This window comes from Tachypleus tridentatus, chromosome 2, assembly GCF_004210375.1.
Source record: "Tachypleus tridentatus isolate NWPU-2018 chromosome 2, ASM421037v1, whole genome shotgun sequence".
In the NCBI taxonomy this organism is placed as follows: Eukaryota; Metazoa; Arthropoda; class Merostomata; order Xiphosura; family Limulidae; genus Tachypleus; species Tachypleus tridentatus.
Genome location: NC_134826.1, coordinates 80,640,968 through 80,663,807, shown reverse-complemented (window position 1 = coordinate 80,663,807; position 22,840 = coordinate 80,640,968). Strand labels below are relative to the sequence as shown.

Below are 22,840 nucleotides of genomic sequence, written 5' to 3'. Positions count from 1 at the left end.
CAAACCAATACAAATGTGTGTGTGTATGTTCTTCTTATAGCAAAGCCATATTGGACTATCTGCTGAGTCCACCGAGGGGATTAATATAAATAGTCAAAGGTTTGGACTTGCTGTTTTTAACGCATTCCGTCCTTTATGATTTTGTTTACTTTAACAGTATTACGTGATTCGTGTTGAGAATACATTTTAATCAGTATTAATTTTCTCTAAAATATATTTATAATACATACACACTTTATTTTGACAGATAATATCAACATATTTTTACACATTATAAAACATTACTGGATATTTTGGAACATCGAAGTTGTTATTTTGACCATGACGTAAAGATTACTGCTGACGATGTGAAACTTCCTGAACCCAGTGGACTTACAAAGTTGTAACTACGACATGAGTTTTCTGTTGACCTTGACATCCCTGTCGGAAACACTTAATCTTGTAAGTAGGGATTTCTTGCCGTGGATGTTGAGTCACAATTTACGTCATTTTAAGTGTAAACGTAAAACACGCTGAGACGACGAGTCTAGTTTTGACTTTCTTGGGTTGGTCACAAACATTTCGCTTGTTTTTTTATTGATTCAGGAAAAAAAAGGAGAGTTAGAAGGAGATTTTAATTCAACTTAATAAAATATTATAAACTGTGCACTATTAATAAATGATGTATAACTTTCAAGGCTTAAAGTTAATGTACTTTTTTTTCAAATGAACAAATACATCTCTTTTCTTATAAATATATCTTATTTTATTTTTATTCAGACAATTCAAATTTGAAAACATGTATAAACATTTAAACGAAGGGTTGACGATAAGTGAAAACTAAAGCATGCTTTGTTTTAACTGGCTAACTACGTATGAATAGATGTTAAGGCAGGGCAGAATTTGAAGTTAACATCGAATTAAAGAAAGTTATTTTTCTAAAAGTAATTTTATCACATAATTCCAGATTGAAAAAGCGTTTAACGTTATTTATGAACATTCATTAACGTTTAAAATGTTTATAATTTAAGATAGCGTAAATATGATAACCTCCAAGAATTTAGAGTAACGCATCTTAATCTATGGCCGTTTTAGGCGGGAGATGTTATGTTGCAGACTTCCACTATTTCTACTACCACCTTTTTTAGTAGTATTATTTAAACACACACAAACAAGAAAGAAATACGCTAACATTGTCTTGATTTTCATTTTTAGGTTGGCCTATATTGTAGCTTTACAACCTAATGAATACTGAAGCTTTTTACCTATTAGAGGTATGTTACACTTTTTAATCAAAGATTTGTTTTATAATAAATGTAGGTCTCTCACAATCGGCTAGGTTCCTACAATCGAAATTATTAACGCTGCTTTCATAAAGCATCACTAGAAAATTGAAAAATAATTTCACTGGATAAGATGTTAATATATCTCAGATTTTAACAAAATTATCTTCTCGTGAATTTTTACTTTCTAAAGAGATGAATTTTCTTTCAATCGCCAGATTATTTTACTGACAAGACCTGAGATAATATGTTGTTTGTCGTCCAAAAAATACCCAGATTATTTTACTAGCACCACTCGATACAATTAAATTTGTTTATCGTCCAACAAATACATAAATTATTTTAATAGCAAGCTCCTCTCATGGATTTACCGTTTATTTTCAAATTTCGTAATCGGTATCTTGACCAAACATCCTATTATTGATTGGACTAATTCCATTACCCTAAAACTGATTAAGTTTCATCTAAACAGACCACAGTACAACTTGTTTTGAAAGTGTGTCAGTTTGGCGACAGACTTTACCCAAATTATCTGCTAAATTTGTTCTCATAACTTATTCTGTTATTATACATGAAGATAAATCGTGCTTGAAAACTGTTACGACCATCTCAATCCTATTTCGTAGTATCTTAAATGGCTGAAACAAAATACCAGTAAAACCACATATGCAGGTGTATCGATGAAAAATAAATTCGTGAGTTTTCCCTAACTCAACACGCTTAACCTTCAGCGACAAACATCTTTTTACACTTACATGTTCACATACATCATTTAATTTCTACAATTTATTTGTTCTGCTGAGAAGTGCATATTTTCATTTCATAAGTAAAGTTCCCGTAACCCCTACTGAAATGTAATTCAACTTATAATTCTTAATTAAACAGAACAAAAATGCTCCGAAATATAACAAGTCTTAGCATTCTGAAAACTTCAACACAATAATATTTTAGGAACTGATAACTGAACAAGTGTAGTGTGTTTTATTTATTTGTTGCAGTTCTACAACAGTAAAAAAATATTTACTTCTTTTTACATTGTTAATTTTGCAGGTTCAAATTAATTTATTTTGTATAAGTAGTTGTTACGGATTATATATGAGCTTAGTTCCACTTTGTTTTAAGTTCGCTATTTCAGTGTGAGTGGATGTAGTTCTCAGAACACTGACGTAGCACGCATTTCTTTTTATTACTGTCCGGAAGTAGCCCAGTACGTAATGCGCCGAACTGTGGATCTTCTCGTCCAGCATTTACTTCCTGTTAGGGTTTTATAAAAAAAAAAAAAAGAGAAGCTTGCACCTTGCTCCCTTGTGAGAATCAAATCACCCTTTAACTCGATTGTATCTTGAAAACTGCGACACGTCTAAAAAGTTAGTGTATAATCTTGTGTTTAACACTTGCTACAGTGTTAGTTTAAGTCTTTGTATTTTTCATATCTGTTACAGGTTTAACTATATGCATTAAGCCTAGATTCCAGCGTTAACATTTGTTAGAATTTTAACTTTTGCTAGTTCGATATATAGTTGTTATTGTTTCTAAAATATTTATTTTGTGTACTTGGAACTATGAACATAACAATGTAAACATACTGTTGAATGTAACGTCAGTAACAATGCTACTGGTGCATTTACGAAATTACTAGTTTTATATGAGCGCTACTGTACCAGTTAACAGGCTATATTAATACTTGTTAGCGCCTGTTCAGTTTTCAACGATGTCTTTGTTTATTATTTGCCCAGTTAGTTTATGTTGATATCCGTTAGTAAGTGCATACTTTAAATTGTAGTATTTTAAAACCAGTTACAGTAGCTAATTTATTTTTTACAACAGAATAATGTCTAGTAATTTATTTTAATTTTTAATAATCAGGTTTGTTATAGGGTTCAATTGATTATTCGGTTATCGCATTGTAATATTTGATAATATTGCTTGTTTCAGCACTAACTTTACTTGTTGAATTAGTTGGTTTCTATTTGTTAAGAGCATAAGAGTTAACCACTAATGTTCACACTAAACAAATATCGTTGAAAACATGTCTATCAAACACATTCAGTTAATCTGAAGTAACAAAGTAAACACTATAACAAGTGTTAAACACAAACCTTTTAACTAGTAATATATTGTTAGAAACCTGTATTTAAATACAGACGCATACATTTTATTTGCGATAACCATCTCTAAAACTTTCTAATGCAAATGAAAGACAAAAGCACCATTGAGAAAACAACAAACATACTATAGCTTCTAGAAATGCCTCATTTTGTCTTCAGAAAGTCATATATGATGAATTAGCAAAGCTGATACTATAAAAAGTGTTAAACACAAAACGTTTAACAGTCAACAAGTTTTATTATAATACCATGAACTGTTAAAACACAATCAGGTTATGTTGACGTAGCAAACAGTACAAAAAGCGATAAAAGATAACACTATATACAGGGGCGTAGATTTTTTACACCCGTTGGGAGGGGAGATAATTTTTGCAACCACTTATGTGGACTGTTCAATTTACTAATTGGTAATCTCTGATTACGTGAACCTGAAAGCCGTAAACATGCAGTCACAGAGTAATCTTGTTCCCACGATACTTCAAGGTTTCCATGTAGGTTTATATAAGTGATGTGTTGTGAACAGTTTTCAAAATGTTAACAGAATAAAGACAAATGTGTCGCAAATTAACTGCCACATGAATTTATTCCTGCACACTGCACAGTATAAAAGATGGCCATTATACTTGACAAGGTTACTAATAACTTTCATTGCATGAATTACGTTTTCAAATATTAATGACATTAGTAATTATCCTTGATAAGTTTATATCTACTGAAAAACTGTTCATGTTGTTTGATAACAATAATTAAAATGTCTTTGCGAACTCTTGAAAATTACACATCAATACAGTGTAGCACATAATTATTCATACTTTTCATTGAAGTAAGATTCATTTAGTCCTCTAGTCTACATGTTCCCAAACGTAGACCTCCTTTGTGATGATCTGTTTATGAATTCTTTCATAAGCTCTTCTATATTTATCTTTTCGACTTCATCTTTCTGAATGTGACAAACTGCCACATGGTTGAGGCGGCACTGAGACATAGTTGACCTTAACCACGTCTTCAACCGTCTTAATGCAGAAAAGCTGCGTTCACATTCGCAGCTGGATACCGGACATACAAGCAAAATTTTCATTAGAAGAAATACTTCTTTAAACATCTGCTGGCTTGTTTCATGCATTTTACAATAAGCATCCTTCGCACCTTTTAGAGATACTGCTTTTGTTGTTCTTTTGAACATGGGCAACTGAAACTCGAGCCGTTGTGCAGAGATTTCTGGATAGAAGTTTATAATCGAGTTGTCATTCTTGCCAGATGTGATCATGTTCTCAAGTGCCAGATATTGCCTCAAGTCATTGTTGTCTGTATTGAATCTAGTGGTCAGATGTTCTATGACTGTGTCCACAAATTTAAAATATTGGCTTCTGTAGTAATCTCTAGCTGCTGCAAAATGGTGTGCTGAGCCATCATCTGTGATCCTTCTGGGGGGTCTGCGAATGCGTGGTAGTTCAATAGGCACCAGATCTGGGGAAGTTACCTTTTACTCAGCTTCATCAAATATCTTGTTGTAATTTTCCTCTGTTCGCAATATCCGCAATTGCTCAACTGTCATTGCAGATGCTTCAATCATGTCAGATACTGTTGCTGATTTTGCTTGGAATGCACGGTTTAGTTCCTCTAATGCAGCTAATGGATGCTGAGCCATCAACAATCCTAAAACTGTCTTTCCTTTGTCAAATCTGTCCAGCAGATCTCGTGCTTTCACTGCTACGTCTGATTTTTCATTTGCTAATTCAGACAAAGAATCAACAATGTCACTGTAGTGATCATTAGCAAATGTAATTGCAAATAGGCGGCACAAACAGTGGGCGGATGTATTTAACTGGACCATTGTGGCTGTCTGACGATACAATATTTTCAAAGATTGTCTTCTATTTGCCTGACCTCTGAAGCAAGACACCAAGTTCATGTACTCACTGGATAGAATATTGAACACATTTACAAGCTTCAACTGTGCATGTTGCATTATTAATTTAGCCTTGTGTGCTCCGCAGTGAAAAAACAAAGCTGACGGTTGCTTCTCTTTTATTTTTGCCTGGCATCCACTGTACGCACCATTTATGTTAGCGTCTCCATCATAAGTTTGTGCTCTTAATCCTGACAGTGGTAAATTGAGTCTAGTCAGTACATCAAGTATAGTCGTGGATATTGTTTCACCAGTTGTATTGGAAACACTGTAAAAACCAAGAAATGTCTCATGGACGTCAAGGTTCTCATCTACGTATCGTACACATATTGCTTCCTGTTCGGCACCTGTAACATCTTGAGTGCCATCAACCATTAATGCAAAGATTTTACTTTGCTGCTCTTCGTGTGCTATGTTCCTCAGTATTTGATGGCTGAACATCTCCATTATTTCATTCTGAGCCTGGGGTGATGTGAATGTAGTTTTCTTTGACAAGTAGGCAGTAAACTCGGGATCTGACTCTTCCAGGAGCTTCATTAACTGCAGGAAGTTTCCCTCCGTATCAGTATGTCCACTTAATGCTAAACCTTGACACAGTAAGAAACGTAAACTTCTGAATATTTTGGCTAGACTTCTTTTGCATTCTTCCTGCTGCATCTTTTTTCCATCATGTAGCTGGATAGTTACTGGAGTTACATCAAGTGAACCTTCTGGAGATATAGCGAATCTGTGCTGAGAGGAGGATTGGTGTTCGTTGAATTTCTGTTTTGCCTTTTCCCAGTTGCAAGAACCGGTGGATATGTAGATATACTCCACTGGCCTCTCCCAATTTCCCTGTAAAAAAGGCCTCTATTTTTCGCCTTGGCACAATGAAAGCATATGACTTTTTGAGTTTGATTGTCGAAGTGCAGCCATGGGAACTCATCAAACCACTTGCCCTGGAAGTTGATATTTTGAGATTTTGCTTTCTGTCGTGGTATTAGTTGTGCGTCTGGATGATATGGCTTTCCAAACTGTATCTGTGGAGTGTCAGATTTTTCATTACTGCACAAAGTTGTTTCACAACTATCTGGTGGTTCATGATGTACAATAGTTGCACAAGCATTTTCATACTCGTCCTCTGATGAACATGGTATTTCCTCTGTATGGTGGCCTGGCATGGCCTAGCGCGTTAAGGCGTGCGCTTCGTAATCTGAGGGTCGCGGGTTCGCGCCCGAGTCGTGCCAAACATGCTCTCCCTCCCAGCCGTGGGGGCGTTATAATGTTACGGTCAATCCCACTATTCGTTGGTAAAAGAGTAGCCCAAGAGTTGGCGGTGGGTGGTGATGACTAGCTGCCTTCCCTCTAGTCTTACACTGCTAAATTAGGGACGGCTAGCACAGATAGCCCTCGGAGTAGCTTTGTGCAAAATTCCAAAAACAAAAAAAACAAAACCTCTGTATGGCAAGTTTCTATTCCTTTGCTTGAGGTTGTTGAATTATCTGCATTTGCATTGCCACTTGTAGTACCAGTAACTGGCTTGCAGAACTGTCTAATATCGGAAAGTTTCAGACGCTTGCTTGTCATAATTGGAATCTGTTTCCCAGATGACTCAACAGGCTAAAATACAGTCTTTATTGAAAAACTCTAACGTACAACGAAAGAAGATAGAACAGAATTGAAGTAGAACTGAACTGCACAATGTATTTAAGTCGAACGCGCGAACCTCACAGTGACTACCGAGTCGATTGACCGCCTGGGCATCGCTGGGACAATAATGTGTACTAGTTACAACACAAGTATTTGCAAGTTTTTCGAAAAATAAACAATCACAAATATATTATATTCCTGTTAAAGTTCATCAAAAGGCAAACACGTTGTGATATAATGTCTATAAGTACGTCTATTAAATAAAAACAACTAAACAAAAACTAGCAATACAATTCGAGTAGAGGCTTCAGGCGGTTGAAATCGCTCCTTTTGTGTTCTAATTATACAAAAAATACAATATTTTTACTATCTATGATAAGATAATATATTGTTCTTTTACCGTAAAGCACCAGCACTTTATTAGAAGGCGGTGATAATCTGAAATTTCGTGGATTAATGAGGGCCACAAACACAGGTCTAATGAGCGAGTCTGGATCCGAGCGGCCCGAACCTGTCGTTAACTATACACTAAACGTACACTATGGTCAGCGACTTCGGCAGCTACGGAGAGTAAGCCGTTCAACAAAAAACTGACTAGACATGCATAAGAACAAATGGCGTAGGAAAACCGCACAATATACACATAAGATTGATGTAGCTACAAGCTACAAATGGCCTTCCAAATCTAGATCACAGGAGTTTACGCTTGGGAGTAATATTTTCGAATTTCATGCTCTGTTCAATCTGTTGTGTTGAAAATTTTACTTAATCTTACACTACGTACAAGACGTATGTAGATTCTGTGATAGTGCTTGGAAGCCTTGCATGTATACTTAGGCCCACTGACTGATACTTACGAACTATCGCTTAGATCGAAAAGCTTAGAAGCACGCCTATATTAAAGATGTACATTTCGGCTACTGAAAAAGCCTACATCTAGGCCTAATTATGTAATTCGATTGGTAAGAACACGAGAATCACAAGAACAAACACACAATTTGTAGGCCTGTGATACAATAAAACAATTCAACAGACCAAACTGTAGGGGGGATAATTGTATGCACCATATCCCCCACCTAAAATGAAGTTTGGATGTATACCCCCATCCCCCCAGGATCTACTAAGCACAGAAATGTACCTCAATAAATACTGAATAAATGATATCGATTTAGAAATTTTAACAACTGTAAGAATAATAGCAAGTGTCAAAGCGACTTCACCTACACTGAAATAAGACGTACAAAAGATGTGCAAAACACAAGAGCGTAAGCAAAAGTGTAAACATTGAGAGTTCCAAGTCGATCGTCAAAATATGAAACTGAAGTAAAAAAGTTACATGTATGATAAGTGTTCAACACAGTAACTTATGTATTCGTAAGTATTAACATTTGTTCAAACCTGTAGCTTTAATAAAATAAAAAAATGTTTATCCCTACTTTGACTCAGACTAATATCACTACACTAATTTGCTAAAGTTGGGATAAATTTGTTTTAACACTCCTACGAAATGTGGGGCCTAATAGGCCCCAGAGCAACTTGAAAGGTTATTAATATTAGGCTAATAATTTTGTATTTAAATGAAATTGCCATTTAAATCCATTAATGAATGGATTAACGAGATTCCCACTGTCCCTATCTACTATCTAGCGAAACCACAGCCAGGGGAACGGGCTTGGAGAAATCAGGACTAGAAACGTCTTTTCGTAGGAGTGTTAAAGTTTAAGTAATTCAGTTTTGTAGTTTTGATTTTTTTATAACATTAAAACTTCCTTTGCCGCCACAGATAGCTAGAGTACATATATATCAACTCCTATGTTTATTAATCTTGTTTGTTTCTTTTGTGCCCCAGCAATGACAAGCATGAGATAAAATACGCATTTTTTAGACTTGAATCACTCATTTACTAGATAAAGGAAGCCCGCTTACACACCCTAATTGTTGTGATATTTTGTAAATACTGACAGATAACTCATTAATCGTACTTTCCAAAAGTTGTCAACTTTCTTGTTGAAATACTGAACAAAGAAATAAGAAATATGTTAGTATCCAAAAACCTTACCATTGTAACAGGAACTGTTTGAATCTTAGAACCATATCAAGTGTTAAAATACATACAACCATACTGAACCGTCCAAAGTTACCATTTTATCAGAAAGTGTGTTTGTTTCTGGAATTTCGCGCAAAGCTACAAGTGGACTTTCTGCGCTAGCCGTCCCTAACTTAGCAGTGTATGACTAGAGGGAAGGCAGCTAGTCTTCACATTATAATGTCTTCACTTCTGAAAGGGCGAGCATGCTTGGTGCGAGGGGAATTCGAACCCGCGACCTTGAGATTAGGAGTCGAGTGCTTTAACTACTTTGCCATGTCGGGCCTGTCAGGAAGTACTGGAATTTTAGAATCATGTCACGTGTTAAAACATCCATCTATATTGAATCGGTAAAATTACTGCTGCATCACGGGAATTGTTAGAATCAGAAATGTTGAAAGTTGGTCCCCTTAATGATCAATCTTAAGTTTTCTTATAAAACTTAAGAACCCAGAAAAGTAAACAGACCTGAATCTTTACGATAAATAAATCTTTCGTTGCCACACTAAGATATAATCGACAAATTAGCGTGTGATATTCCAAGGTATACTTGTTGGTTTCCAACATCACAATAAAGAGATTCAGTAAAAGTTTCAGTGCAAAGTTTAAACTAGTTTGATTCGACTGCAAGTGAAACAACCGGATGGAAAACATACAATGAACGAGGTAGTTTATTAATAAAATAACGACAAATAAACGACTGACATGTGGTGAGTCTTTTCTATTACTTATGTACATAATAGACATTGCGATAAAAGCATGGTTGTATTTAAAATAAAAACAAGGTAACTGAGAATTAACTGTGCCTTAGATTGCATTCATTCCACAGCTTTACCAGAAATTCCTAGAGTGCCGTGTCGCCCATTTCCTTCACAACAAAGATATACTAGGACTAACTCTTACTATGTATGAGTACTCAGAACAAAAATTAAAACAGCTTAAGGCGATTATATCCTGCTTGTCGGAAACGTGTTATTAAATACACCTTGAAAATTTGTGAAAATAAAGATATATTCATTTTGTGTGTTTTCGCTGTTAAGTGCCAAGTTACACAATGGGCTATCTGTGTTGTTCTCATGACAAATAATAAAATCTGATTGTGAGGGCTATAAGCTTTCAGACTTTCGGCTGAACTACTGAGAGGCAAATATATTGTTATTCTAAAGTACGAAAGGAATTGTTTGTGATAACAGTGTTTACTACACTGTTGAAATATTATCAACTCATTTTTTACAAGTTAATATCTTTAGATTAAATAAGATTTATTTTTAGTGCGGTTATTTTCAAGTACAGAACCTGATAATAATTGCACCAGTTATAAAAACGTCGTGCCTGCTATAAAAATAAATATTATTTACTGTAAAAGCTGTAATCTGTAATATATATATATACATACTTAGTCAGTAAGCTCAAAACTAAACTGTTATCAATTTATACTGAACTAGCAAAGTTCGGTACTGTAATGACTGTTTAACATAGATATTAACTTACGAAATTCCCAATAGGTCTAAAATTTGTGAAAGAAAATTCATAAACTACAGATCTTGGATTTAACATCAGAGTCAAAAATGACTTTTCAAATGTATTATTTGTTTTCAACAAACCACAACTCAAGAGATGTTTTTAATTTTATTAAATACTAGAACTCGTTAGTTGAGCTGGACAACGATACTAAAACTTTTCCGAAAACCCTGTTACATGTACAGTATATCTCGATTTTTATGTATGGGTCACATTATTTACAGTAGGTGTCTGTATCCTGTTGGCGATAAATTCCAACAATAAAAAAACAGCAACACAGTACACTTATTTTTAAAATAATATATTAAAACGTACATAAAAATGTTCGTTACATTGTTGACTATTACAGTTGTATCCACAGTTTTAAATAATTGTTTTTTCTTCGTCAAAGTCCACACAGTTCTGGTTCAGAAACTCTATAATACAGTTTGACAAGACATATGATTTCTTCTATACTCTGTTATTAAATACAATCCGTGATAATTTCATTTTCAAAATCACCAGTACCCACTCTTTATGATTTGTAACGGATTTACTCGTACACATTTATTTTAATATCAATGTTTGTTTCAGTTAAATATACATTAAGAAATGCATGTAACTTATATTGTTAAATGTGCTTTGTAAAATTCCTGCGTATTAACTAAATTTGTAGAAGATTCCCGAGTGTAATAATCAACAATATATGTTTTACTAAAGCACTACTGTATCGTCAAGTATTATTGTCAATCGAAATTTCAAGAACCTCGCCTAAAGTTTATTAATTGATGCATCAAGAGACAGTTTATATGGTTGGTCTGCTACAATTAGTATAATACAAACCTAGGAAGATTGTTATCAGCGAACTCGCATCCGAAACTTTTCTGTAGACTTCAGGTCAATATTAGTTTCAAAACATTCCATAGCCACGTGAGTTGAGAAAAGGACTCCTACATCTCTTTGGTTTGTTTGGAATTTTGCGCAAAGCTACACGAGGGCTATTTGCACTAGCCGTCCCTAATTTAGCAGTGTAAGACCAGAGTCATCACCACCCACCGCCAACTCTTGGACTACTATTTTAGCAGTGAATAGTAGGATTGACCTCCACATTGTAATTCCCTCATGGCTGAAAGGGCGAGCATGTTTGGTGCGACGGAGATTCGAACTCGTGACGCTCGGATTACGAATCAAGTGCCTTAACCACCTGGCCATGCCGGGCCCCTAGGAAGATATAACTGTGGTAAACGCTTTATTAATCAGGAAACTACATATATTTGACCAGAAACGTTTACAAATCTGCTACATTACAAACCGTTTAATTTCAGCGAATTACTATCGGACATTAGTATTTCTACGAAAATTTGTTTGTTTGTTTTTGAATTTCGCACAAAGCTACTCGAGGGATATCTGTGCTAGCCGTCCCTAATTTAGCAGTGTAAGACTAGAGGGAAGGCAGCTAGTCATCACCACCCACCGTCAACTCTTGGGCTACTCTTTTACCAACGAATAGTGAGATTGACCCTCACATTATAACGCCCCCACGGCTAAAAGGGCGAGCATGTTTGGCGCGACCGGGATGTGAACCCGCGACCCTCAGATTACGAGTCGCACTCCTTAACACGCTTGGCCATGCCGGGCCTTTTCTACGAAAATATTAGATAAATACAGCGTGTAAAACTCACGTGTGATTAAGAGCTAGTTAGCTATCCGTTAATTGAATTGTGCCGATATCAACTCGAAATTAATTCGTTCATCGTAAACCGTCGATGAAATATTTAGTTTCAGACCAGATAGAAGACTCAGTATTGGTTGTGAGTTTGTAAAACCTTTGTACATAAATCTTTATTTGTAATAATCGTTATTTTAAATTGTATTATATTTTTTATATTAAAATAAGTTTGTATTAAGAAAGAAAATTGTTTATCAATCTTGTTTGCAAACATAATAAACTTGACACATTTCTGCGTTTAATTAACTTCTAAAATAAAAGTAACATTTAAACCAGGTTTCAGGTAATTTGTATTTTGGACGTGTATTTATAGTCCAACAGAGGCCTGAAGCGTTTCGTATACTGTGAGGTATTATGATACACTAATACTCAATTAGATCAACGAGAAAAACTTAGAAGATTATAGTAATATGACGTAACAGTCCAACAAGTACCAATTTATAAAAAATCGAACTACATAACGTACAATTCGATACAGTTATGTAAATAAACCTGCGGTGAAGTAATTCGTGATAACGAGAAACCCACTTGAAACAAAAACGTATCTGAAGACGGCTGGTATGAGTATTTAAACTTTTATTAAAATAAAGTAGAGAACAACGTTTCGACCTTCTTTTGCAAACTCTTTTTGATAACCTGAAGATAACCTAAAAAGGTCAAAACGTTGTTCTGCTTCTTACCTTAGAAAGAATTCAGAGAAAGAAATTCGCAACGACGAGAAATCCATTTGAAGTAAAAATGTATTCTCAAGACGGCTAGTATGGGTATTAAAACTTTATTAACCTGAAGATGACCTAAGAAGGTCGAAGCGTTGTTCTGTACTCACATTAAACATAAATAGTCGGGCGTATCTGGCAGTATCATATTGTTAAAGATATGGTGTAAATGAGAAAAACTAATAAATTAAATACAAAAATATGCTTTCACCACGTATTTTTATACTCAAAATAACTGTTAATACAAAACCAAACTAGAGTGAACTAGCAAAGTTCAAATACTATAAAGGCTTTTAAATACAGAATCACAAGAGCTGTTAAAATACGATCACCAAATAAACTATCAAAATTAAAAACATAAAAAAGTGTTAGGACACTGATATTTTATAATAAACAAGCAGCTGTGGTTTTAATCAGTCCACCCCAAGTGGCACAGCAGTATACTTACCGACTTACAATGCTAGAACCTGGGCTTCGATACCCGTGGTGGGCAGAGCACAGACAGCCCATTGTGTAGCCTTATGATTAACTTCAAAACAACAGTAACAATCTAATCAATCATACTAAGAAAATTTGTTAACAATTCATAACACGTGTTTGTGTTTGTTTGTAATTAAACCCAAATCCACACATTGGACTATCAGTGCCCGCGGTTAATCAAAATCTAGTTTTTAGCGTTATAATCCTTCAGTCACAAGGCGGTGGTTCTAAATTTGCAGTTTACTTTAGGTATATCTGATGGAACATAAATCTGTGTTGTATATCATTAAGTCCAGCTATTTCACCTCAGACTTTTATTTACGTTACAAAAACACGTTTTTATTATTTATTGCTATATTTAATTTAAAAGTACCAAATCTTCATAAATTATCTGCTGAAGTGAAAAAAAAAATCACTCTCTATTAATAGTAAGCTTCGACCTAACCTGGAGCGAAATATTTTACGATAAAGTAATGTTTTCCCAGAAAACTCCTTTAAAATATCCATAGTATACGATAAGAAAAAATAAAATAATTATAACCTTATCGAGTAAACATATAATAAACCAAAGGCACTTGAACATATTTAATGGATAGATGAAACACTGGTCTAAAATGCACACTTGAAATTTTGTGTTTATACAAAACGAAATTTTGTAACATGGGATAGATGATGCAACATGTTTTCTCTTATTGATTCTCGTTTTTCCTAATAACAGAGGTAATAATAGCTCCTGTTTTGATAGAAATATACATTAGTTGATATACTGTTTAGATAGGAATATAAACTAGTCGTTAGATTGTTTGGTTAGGAATATACATTACTTTATAGATTGTTTACACACTTTGTAGAAGAGACTTTCACTAAGTGTATAGTGTCAGAAACTTACTTCTTGAATAGTAGCAACGTGTGTGTTTATAGATTGTGTTGTTGTTGGGCTGAGGATTCTTCTAAGTAGGTGTCTGTGACTTGTTGGTGGTAAATTCGAAAAAAAACAACGAACACTTGGACAACATACGTTCATTATCTCGTTGCTCTGTAATTTCTTGGAAGAGTCGATGCCAGCCTATCCAGTGACTACCTTGTTAGATGATGCTCTTCAGCCAGAGCAAACTGTGAGTTTACCAGAGACGGACCCATACCAAAACCACACAAGCCCGGGATGGAGGCAAGGCAGAATTTCCCGCAGTGTGCGAGAGTGAAGGAAGTGAGGGATTGGACCATGCTCTGTAATACTATAAACAGTAGTATATTACTGTTACGTATTATAATTTAGTTCGGACGAGTCTCCGATTTATTACGTTACGTATGTTGACGTATTACGAAATTTTATTTTGAATGTAAAACCTAAATGAATATCGACATGTATTAAATGTATGATATTTGTCAACAGGATTGATACACACAGTTTCCTTTTTTAACACAAATATATTTTAATATACAAACTACAATTCATAATAACGGTTATTACAAATAATGATTTATATACAAAAGTTTTACAAATTGAAAAATAACACTGAGTTTTATACCTGGTCTGGAACTGAATGTTTTATTGACAGTTCATGAGAAGCTAATTCATTCTATGTTAGTACACAGGTTCTATTCCCTTGACGTAAAAGCTAGCTTGTTGCTTCACTGAGCACATGCAAGTTTTTCACCGACGAAAATCTCTAATGTCCCTGTAGAAATACAAACCTCTGAAGTTGGTTCACTAAAGTTAATCGGTTTATAATGTTCAAAATATTTAAACGTTCCTGGTGAAACATCTGTAGCTCAGTGGCGGCGCCAAGGGGGAAGGGCTTGACCCCCAAAAATGAGCCAAGCCCCCTTCAGCCCCCCAATATTGTTACCTACGTATATTCATAAAATATGGAAAACATTATCATTACCCTCTAATTAAGTACTTGTGCTATATGGTTAAAGATAAACACTTTCTATAACAGTATTTCACGGATATGTTCTGGATCTTCATGTGCTATTAATATAATTTGGTGATTTCAATGTCGCAGAGCAGTTGTTTGTAATGTTGAACTATGTTTAGTTGTTATTTGTTCCTTATTCATTAAATAACCCAATAGTATGTATGTTTTTTCCTTAGATTTCGATGTTCAAAATGAATATCCTTTGTAAATCCTAATGCAAATATAAGGAGAGAAATTCCCATTCGTTTCATATAAACTAACACAACTTGGAAGTAAGAAGTGGTACTAGTAGTCAGCCGGCTCGAGGGTCACTTTGACGTTCGCGCGCTCTGTATAAAAGGGAGTTATGTTTGTTTACGCGGCTCTCGCTCTCTCTGGTACTCGGCCTCACACTAGAACACACACTCAGTTTGGATTAATAAAAGGAAATCAAAATCAGCGACTCGTTTTTAAACAAGGACACCAACACATAAGACAAGAGTCAGACATCACCCACCAAAACATAAACCGGTCATACCACATATAGGGTTGATTATGCAACACTACCTGCTACCCAAGAAGAGGCAGTGAGTTGATGGTCCTACAAACACATGTGGTGCAAGTGAGGAGGACAGTGGTGATCGTGATAGTGAGAATGCGGACACGACTAATGCGGGACCCAGCCGCAAGAGGGCACCACTCACACCCAGGGTGAGAAACTACCACCAGGACCCAAGGACCTGAGCCAGCTTCCAGATAGTGGTCCTACCTCTCTAGACTTGAAGAGATACCCGGCCACAGAATACAGTGGCCAGTCAAGGTCATTAAACAAGAATTGGCGTGATCAGCACTCGTGGTTGGATTACTCTGTTACCCAAGATGCTGCATTCTGTTTCGCATGTCGTCTTTTCAGTCACACACACTTCAGTAAAACTGAGAAGTCCTTCATCCATGAAGGCTTCCGGAATTGGAAGAAGGCGACTACATCACTGAAGTCCCATGATAACTCTGCAGGACACAAGTTTGCCATGCAAGCTTGGGCAGAGTTTAAATTGCAGAAAACAAAGTGTGCAAGGATTCAACATGCTCTCGATACAAACCATGCTAAAACTGTGGAGGAAAACCGACATTACATAAGAGCCGTGATAGATGCACTGCTCTACACAGCCTGTCAGAATGAAGCCCAGAGAGGTCACAGGGAAGGTAGTCAGTCAAATAACAGGGGCAATTTCCTGGAACTTCTTGACATGATTTTCAGGTATGATGAAATTGTGAAGAAGAAGCTGAGTGGTCCTGGCAATGCCAAGTACATGCACCATGATATCCAAAACGAACTGCTTGACATCATAGCTGGAATGATCAGGAAGAATATCAGCAAAGAGATCATGAAAGCTGAGCATTTTGCTCTAATGGTGGATGAAACAAAGGATGTGAGCAAACAAGAACAGCTGTCCATTATGGTTAGGTACCACCACCAACAGAGCCTTCACGAGGAGTTTCTGGACTTCACAGGTGCTGAGGGTTTGGATGCAGACTCATTGCTCAAGAAAATCATGGAGACTCTGGCTAAATGTGGTATTGTCCATAATGCCTGCATTGGCCAGTGCTATGACGGTGCTGCAGTCATGTCAGGGCACAACAGTGGCGTACTGGAGAGGTTCAGGAAAGAGGTGTCTCAGGCTGTGTATGTCCACTGCTATGCACACAGGCTCAACCTTGTGCTAGTTGATTGTATGCACAACGTCCAGGCTGTAGCAGAATTCTTTGAGACAATTCAGAAGCTGTACAAATTCTTCTCTACATCAGTTGTGCATGATGAATTTCTAAAGGTACAGAAGGAACTTGAACCCGTGAACCAGCACATAGAGTTGAAGCGACTGTCAGACACAAGATGGACCTGCCAACATGCTGCTTGTCTGGCTGTGAAAAGAACCCTCCCTGCCATTGTGACAACCCTAAAGCGTTTTGTGGAGGGGGACAATGTCCACAGAGCCATTGAATCAAAGGGCCTAGATCAGCAGTTCATAACCAGTCTAGTGGCCATAGTAAAACTACTGCTGATGACAAAACAGCTATCAGACCACCTCCAGTCACCTGACCTGCAGCTGGCCTCTTCAGAGGACCTAGTACAATCTGTCATCTCTGGTCTCTCAGAAATGAGAACTGAAGCAGCATGCAAAGACTTGGAAGAGTCTGCTGAGGATATATGTAAGAAAGTGGGAATACAGACTGAAACGGTGCATCAAGGTGGACAGCAAACTGCCCTCAGACACCTGGACGAATTCATAATCACATCTAGTACTGGCCAAAGAAATGAACCAACACCAAATGCCAGGAGACACACCTTCTATTCCATCATAGACAGGATGATCAACGAGCTGAATAGAAGATTCTCCTCTAATGCCTGCAGTGTTCTGATGGGTACAGCTGCATTGAACCCCAAACACTCCGTATTTCTGGACAAGCAAGCACTCTTAGGAATGGCAGCAAACTATGGTGTGGCAGAGAATGACCTCGCAGTGGAGGTCCAACAGTTGAACCGGCTAACTGTCAGGACGAAAGACAAGGGGTAGGAAGTATCCACACTATTGGAGCTTGCAACCATGCTGGAGCCATACAAGGATGCATTCATGGATCTCCTCAAACTTATATGCATCGCTGTGACCCTGCCTGTCACTTCAGCTGCCTGTAAGAGAAGTTTCTCATGTCTGAAGCTTCTCAAGACATACTTGCGCAACAGGAGTGTTAACAACCGCACCAACAACCTTGCTGTCATATCAGTAAACTCCAGGAGAGCAAAACAACTCGATATTGATACTGTTATAGACACATTTGCTGCCAATCACCAGAACAGGCGCATTGTTTTGAAGTAATATTGACTATAAACACAACATGATGAAAGATAGTTAGCCTGATAGTGACCTTACTTTTCCTCAGAGTGTATTAACTTCACATGGACTAATTCGTTTCTGCTATGTAAACTATGTCTTTATGTTATATTTCTTTTGATTTGTAGCTTTACTCTTAATGGTATATTAAATGTTCAATCTAAGCTAATCTCGATTTTCTTTATTATTATGTATTACCTTGGGTGGAATTTAGGTGAGCTTCTTCTTTTACAGTGCCCGGCATGGCCGAGCGCGTTAGGCGTGCGACCCGTAATCCGAGGGTCGCGGGTTTGCATCCCAGTCGCGCTAAACATGCTCGCCCTTCCAGCCGTGGGGGCGTTATAATGTGACGATCAATCCCATTATTCGTTGGTACAAGAGTATCCCAAGAGTTGGCGGTGGGTGGCGATGACTAGCTGCCTTCCCTCTAGTCTTACACTGCAAAATTAGGGACGGCTCAGGTTTCTCCTCCTGTTGGGGGTTGTGCAGTAGGCTAACAATCTGCTCACTTAAAAAAGCCTGTTAATGAATCCGCAAGTGATTGCGGCCCTATGTTCCTTCATGGAATCGAGTGGCATAATAATAATAATAATAATCTTCTTTTACATATACGCATATTTTCATAAACAGATTATTTCTAATTTGTAATAATGAATTATAATCAGAGTATGAGTTTCCAATGAAAACTGCATTGAAAACGCAGTTCAAAATAGCACACCTTTCTGAAATGTACCTTGGTATTTACATTATTATAATTTACCATCTATACTTCATATTGATGGCATTTTGGGAAGCCCCTCCACAGTTTACCTCAGCTCCCCCCCCCAACAAAAATATCCTGGCGCCGCCACCTGCTGTATCTTTCCGATTAATAAGCATTTATCATAGTTATGGCTGTCTCTCAGTATGTTGCGATTTGTAAATTTTAAGACGAGGTTCTCGAAAGTTCAGTTGGCAAGAATACTGACAATCACTAGCATTTTACATACATACAGCGAAAGTTGTTGATTCTTACACTTGAGGATCCATACATTTGTAGAATAGGGGGGACTTTCGCAATACACCTTCAGCAGTATAAGCTACACGCATTTCTAAATATATAAAACAAACATCAGCATTAAAATAAATATACATTAGAAAATCTGTTACATCTCTGTTTAGTATGAGCAAATTCGGGGGCAGATTATACTATGGCTAATGCTGAACCTGCGTGTCTCCGAGCTTGATTCGTCAAGAGGTAAGTGAAGATGGGCAGTGTGATACTTGCAGTGGTAAACCTAGATGCTAACAATGACCTTCTTATAATTTGTTAAGTAAACCTTCAACTACATGACCATTCTAGTTATATTGATCCACTGAATGTCATGAAACACCAATAATTTAATTTTTTTCAGACTACACCCATTTCCACCCCACTAATCCATAACAATTCGAAAGATGACACGTAACTGGTGGAGTGTCTGTCTGTTGCTCCAATATCTGAGTGAGGAAGAAACAGTAAAGTCATGGAAAGTGTACAAGAACAATCTTTATTTATTCCAATGATAAATCGCCAACATACTGAAGTTAGAAAAAAGCAAAGTTAAGGTGTATTTAACTGAACGACTTTCCACATCCTAACCAAACTGAAAGAAAATATACAATTTTCGACAGAATTAGTTTTAATCAAAGGAGTAGAAAACACGTCTTGAATACAGAACTTTAGTTGAGTAGCGTTGAAATATGAAACCTCTTCACGAGCATCTAGTGTGCAATAATAAAACTAGTTTATATAGAACTTCAGCTTTGTAACATTACAGTATGGAACCTTTTCACCTTTTATTATTAGTGTGCAATAATAAATCTAAGTTAATATAGAACTTTAGTTCAGTAACATTGCAATATGAAACCTCTTCACGAGTATCTAGTATGCAATAATAAAACATGCTGAGAGACAGCCATAACTATGATAAATGCTTATTAATCGGAAAGCTACAGCAGGTGGCGGCGCCAGGATATTTTCGTTGGGGGAGAGCTGAGGTAAACTGTGGAGGGGCTTCCCAAAATGTCATCAATATGAAGTATAGATGGTAAATTATAATAATGTAAATACAGTGGAGCGCCATTAAGTCACGGACCAGTAAACCGCGAAATCGCTTAAGCCGCTGTAGCAAGTCTTGTGAGCGAGGATTATTGCGGCTCACCGCTAATTTAAGAACGTGTAAAAACGCGGCTTACGAATTTAATCCTGGCTTTATAACTTCAAGGGAATATTTAAAAAGGATTTCCTTTAATTTGGGAAATAAATAAAATATATTACAATAGAAATCAACCGTTAATCTACCTTATCCGCTCCCTATGTCAGCTTTATGGAGGCCGCCATTGTTACCGAATCACACCTCTCCATACATTAAAGTTAATCCGCGGTAAATCCGTGAAAAAAGTGATCAATAATTAAAGTATTATTTTTAATTCGATAATCCGATATAATGATCACGCAATGGCCCGGATGAGGCTCCTCGGCGGAGCTGTTGGCGACTTCGGCTTTTCAGTCACAAAGGTTTAAGCTGCGGACCACTTAAGCCGCGGTTAAGCAGGTTGATCCCCCAAGTACCGCGGCTTAACGGCGCTCCACTGTACCAAGGTACATTTCAGAAAGGTGTGCTATTTTGAACTGCGTTTTCAATGCAGTTTTCATTGGAAACTCATACTCTGATTAATAATTCATTATTACAAATTAGAAATAATCTGTTTATGAAAATATGCGTACATGTAAAAGAGGAAGCTCACCTAAATTCCACCCAAGGTAATACATAATAATAAAGAAAATCGAGATTAGCTTAGATTGAACATTTAATATACCATTAAGAGTACAGCTACAAATCAAAAGAAATATAACATAAAGACATAGTTAACATAGCAGAAACGAATTAGTCCATGTGAAGTTAATACACTCTGAGGAAAAGTAAGGTCACTATCAGTCTAACTATCTTTCATCGTGTTGTGTTTATAGTTAATATTACTTCAAAACAATGCGCCTGTTCTGGTGATTGGCAGCAAATGTGTCTATAACAGTATCAATATCGAGTTGTTTTGCTCTCCTGGAGTTTACTGATACGACAGTAAGGTTGCTGGTGCGGTTGTTACCACTGCAGTTGCGCAAGTATATCTTGAGAAACTTCAGCTGTGTAACATTACAATATGGAACCTCTTCACGAGTATATAGTGTGCAATAATAAAACTAGTTTATATATTTTCATTTTCAACATCACAATAACACAGTGGTTTAAACTGTTTCTATGTAACGTACACTAAAAATCAGACAATTTTATCTAAATTATGGAAAGTTATTGTATAAAAGCTTTCATTTAAGAATGGGATATTATATTAGTACTAAAGTGATGCCTCCTATGGTTTTAGGGTAAGACGTATAGCACTAAAAACCTGGTGGGCAGATTAATGACAACATATTACGTAGCTTTGAGCTTAATAACAAACAAACTGGCTTAAACATGTTTTATTTATAATAAATTAATCACTTGGTTTATGGACTAACTGTGTGGTATTGCGAAATAATCCTATGAGCTTTTCTCCAAATCTGTCACTGAGACTTAACTTCTCGAACTTTACACTGTATTGCAACCCAACACAAATCACGTGGTCAAACCAGATCTTCCCTGTCATCATTCTTAGTCAGGTAATCTTGAAAAACTCACATGTTAAAACTTGGTGACGTCACATAGTGTTGTCATAATTCTTTCTTCTTACTTGTTAAACAGACGTTTGTGGATTTTATGTGTGTGTGGTAAAGTTAAACAGATATTGGGTCGTTAAATTTTTTAACTAGACTGAAAATGGAAAAACAGTGTGGTGTGGTTTGTTTTGAATTTCGCGCAAAGCCACTCGAGTGCTATCTGCGCTAGCCGTCCCTAATTTAGCAGTGTAAGAAAGAAGAAAGTTAAACAATTATTATTATTTTTTAATATATATATTCACTATTGAAAACAACATAAATGCTTTGGGAATTCTGACTGATAAAGAATTTTGAGTTGATTCATGATGACGAGAAACCCACTTGAAGTAAACATATATTCTAAAGACGGCTGGTACGGGTATTAAAACTTTAATTAAAGATTCAATACCGATACCAGCTGTCTTCAGAATATAATTTTCAACTGACTAAAATAATGTTTTATTTATAATTAACGCGCAGTGTGTTAATAAGCGCTAATTAAACTGTATGCATATTCAAGTAATAAAATAATTTTGATACTGCTTTCCTTTCATTTAATTATTTCACATTGTATTCAGTTGATTAATTAAATTTATTAATCAATTTCTCAAGAGCAATAGAAAGCGTCAGGAGTATAAAATAGTAAAAATATCGAGCATTCGTTAAATAACTTTCTAATAACATCACTGTTATGTTCTATATCTTTGAAGTTATTTAGTTTGAGTATATATCCAAAGAAGAAACTGATATATCGTCACCTCCTTATATCGTGGCAACTAAACTGGAATTCCCGCGATTCAGAGAACAGAAGACTTCCCAGATTCACGAGCAAAGCAGTCACGTGATGTTGTTTACATCCAGTGTAAGCTTCTAATGAATTCGTGAATGTGAATTTGGTGATTGCTTCCGTTTTAACTGTG

At 36.3% G+C, this 22,840-nt stretch overlaps 1 protein-coding gene and 1 long non-coding RNA gene across 2 annotated transcripts; both read left to right on the top strand.

The window, feature by feature from the left end:
* Positions 1-2,393: 2,393 nt before the first annotated feature.
* Positions 2,394-14,809, top strand: LOC143244336 (uncharacterized). Its single transcript, XR_013025032.1, has 2 exons — positions 2,394-2,629; positions 14,341-14,809. It is a non-coding gene; the product is annotated as an uncharacterized LOC143244336 (long non-coding RNA).
* Positions 14,810-15,991: 1,182 nt separating this feature from the next.
* LOC143245540 (zinc finger MYM-type protein 1-like) lies at positions 15,992-18,123 on the top strand (the record flags this gene model as incomplete). The annotated part of the gene is made up of 1 exon (XM_076491904.1): positions 15,992-18,123. A coding segment is annotated over one exon (1,902 nt), but the record flags the coding sequence as incomplete, so codon positions are not given.
* Between the last annotated feature and the right edge of the window lie 4,717 nt (positions 18,124-22,840).